This window comes from Hevea brasiliensis, chromosome 5 (assembly GCF_030052815.1).
Source record: "Hevea brasiliensis isolate MT/VB/25A 57/8 chromosome 5, ASM3005281v1, whole genome shotgun sequence".
NCBI lineage: Eukaryota > Viridiplantae > Streptophyta > Magnoliopsida > Malpighiales > Euphorbiaceae > Hevea > Hevea brasiliensis.
In genome coordinates, this window is record NC_079497.1 from 19,375,673 (window position 1) to 19,378,810 (window position 3,138).

Consider the following 3,138-nt stretch of genomic DNA (forward strand, 5'->3'; position numbering starts at 1 on the left):
ATATATAAATAAATATAAATTGACAAGAAGATTGTTTAGAAAATATTAATAAACTGTTACAATTAAATTATAATAATCCTCGTCTATTTTTCATTGACTAAAATCTATTCATAATAACTTCATTGTCAATACTTGCAAATACATCCCTTTCAATGTAAGTCACCAAACAATTATTTAGTAGCTCGTCTCCCATTCTATTACGAAGTGAACTTTTAATAATATTCATTGCAAAAAAAGCTCTTTCCACTGTGGTTGTAGCAACTGGCAAGATTAATGATAATTTGATTAACAAATATACCAAAGGAAAAATAATATGCATTTTTTTAGCAACCATCTTCTCAGCAAGACCTCCAATTCCACTAACTTCAAAAATTTTCTTATCCATATGCATATCAAAGATAAAGTTCTCAAGTTGAAATTCAAGTTCAATTAGAGCAACTGGAGAAAATTCACATGGATAAAATTTTGCGAGTTGAATCAATTTTGCTCATATCGAATGCAGAAAATGAGTCCTTAGGATCGAGACATGCCATGCATTAAAGCAAATTTGTATTCACTTCATCAAATCGATTATTAAGTTCTTAAAACTGCATATCAATCATAGAATAAAACAACTCAGCACAATAGTGATGAAGATTTGTCATTTCTTTACTTCTAGGCCTTGATCTCCCTCTAGCTACATAGACATCCTCCATATCTAATACAGCTATATCATATTTACCATAAAATTCCAATACCTCAAGTAACAAAGCTTCCCAACCATTTTCTTTTATCACTTGCAAATGACATTTTGAGACTTTAACTAGATTCATAGCATTTACAATATCTTGATCCCTCCTCTGTAAAACTTGTGATAACTCATGTGTGATTCCCAAAATATTTTTCATAAGATGCAACACAAAGACAAATTCAAATCGATTCATAATATCTAGCAAATCAATTACTTCAGCCCTTTGTGGATCATCACTACCATTTTCTCCAATATACTCAAGAACATCAATGACAAAAGGAAATAAATGTATCAAATTAATAATCGTACCATAATGAGAACTCCAACGAGTATCTCCCGATCTCTTCAATGCCATTTCTTGATTTAGACCTTGTCCATTTTTTTATTTCACCTTTTGCAATTCCTTCAAACACTTTCTCTAGTTGCTTTTCTCGAAGCATATCCCTGCATTTACAAGAACCTCCAATAACATTGACCAAATGAGTAACAGTATTGAAAAAAGAACCTATACTTGAATGTTTTTTAGCAACAGCAACAAGTGTGAGTTGGAGTTGATGAGCAAAACAATGGATATAATAAGCAGTAAAATTGTCCTTCAATATCAAAATTTTAAAGCCATTAAATTCATCTCGCATATTACTAGCTCCATCATAGCCTTGACCTCTCAAACTAGATATACTCAAGCCATAAGTAGAGAGCAAAGACTCAATACCTTTTTTAAGGGATGCTGCATTTGTATTATGGACATGCACAAGACTAATAAATCTTTCAATGACGCATCCAGTTCCATTGACATGTCTTATGACAACTCCCATTTGCTTTTTAACTAATATATCTCGAATAGAGAACAAATCATCTCCCAAATCTGTAATGATAGCCTTTATTGTCTCAGTTGCAGCTGCATTAATGATATCTTTTTTAATATCAAGAGATATGAGTCTGAGATTGTCAGGAGCATTCTTCGACACAACATTATTTATTTATTCATTACATAAAGCCAGAACTTTTAATAATTGAAGAAAATTTCCTTGATTTAATGAATTTTTAGACTCATCATTCCCTCGAAAAGCCAATCCTTGCATCAAGATATAACGAAGACATATAATGGATACAATTAATCTACAATGATACTCAATTTTTGACTATTCTAATTGTTTTAAAAAAGAAACTTTAATGTGTTGAGCTTGATTCATCAAATCTTCACAAGCTAACCGACATTTATTATGATCACTATTATGGTCTCCTACATGTTCTCTCAATCTTTCTTTATTTCTCCAATTAGTAAAACCTTCAGATACAAAACAGATACAAAAGCATCATGATCTCTTTCACTATGCCCAGTTGCAAAAAGATAACAATATAAATAATATGCAGCATCTTTTTCAATATTATATTCTAACCAACTACTGAATTCATCAAACCAAGATGTAATAAATCTCTATTTTCGAGTTCCATCTACCTTTTGAGGAAATTTATGATGGTGTGGTTGACATGGACCTTTAAGTAAGTAAGCTATACGTACCTGATTCCTAATATCAGGTGGATAGCTCATTACGTTAGGTCACAGTTCTGGATCAGAGGGAATGTTTTCTATATTGACCTCAACTTCCTCAATAATCACCTGCTTGGGTGGTGCTGGTTGAATAGGTTGATTGATTGATGATGATGATTCTGTAATATTTGATTTTCTTTTTAAAAATCGCTCCATATCTATAAAAATTAAAAAATAGTTAATATTTATATAAAATTGAGATAACAATATTAATGCAACTATGAAATAAATTTTATCAAATAAAATATATAAAAGATTTATATAGAAAAGATATAACAATATCAATGAATACAATGAGTAATTTTTATGATTAAAAAAAAAAATCAAATCAAACAATTATCAGCAACAAATCAAATAGATAATCTATGCAGAAAATCAAATAATTTTATATTTTTCTTAGTGAAGGAAAAGAAAATATGTGCACATGGACTACAAATCCTAAAACATTCTAGCATGATTGATTCCATTCATATCAAAATTCAGCTTCATATAATTTATCTATTATGCAATATTTGGATACAATAATTTCAAATAAGAGATTTGGATTTAATTTTAATCTCAAATTGCTTGGATGAAAGTTAATTTATTATAAAATTAGTTAGATTCATGAGTAGCTCATTTGAAATAGATTTCAAATTTCAGATAATATATCCTCCAAAAAAATCATATGATATTTTAAATTCATATTAAAATAATGTTTTTCTACATTTATCAACCTAACAAAGATTTTCAAATCAAATCAATCAAAAAAAGAAGAAAAATCTATGTACTATTAAAATCAAATCATATCTCATAATGCAAAGGGTCAAGAGTTTAAGCTTGGAAAAATAAAAATTGCCCAACTAGAATTGTCAAA

General features: G+C 29.1%; 1 protein-coding gene across 1 annotated transcript; it reads right to left on the reverse strand.

The window, feature by feature from the left end:
* Nucleotides 1–581: 581 nt before the first annotated feature.
* On the reverse strand, nt 582–2,282 carry LOC131180087 (uncharacterized). Its single transcript, XM_058147697.1, has 3 exons — nt 2,253–2,282; nt 1,122–1,689; nt 582–976 (listed from the first exon to the last, which is right to left on the reverse strand). The coding sequence occupies exons 1-3, from the start codon at nt 2,280–2,282 to the stop codon at nt 582–584; spliced, it is 993 nt and encodes a 330-aa protein (XP_058003680.1).
* Between the last annotated feature and the right edge of the window lie 856 nt (nt 2,283–3,138).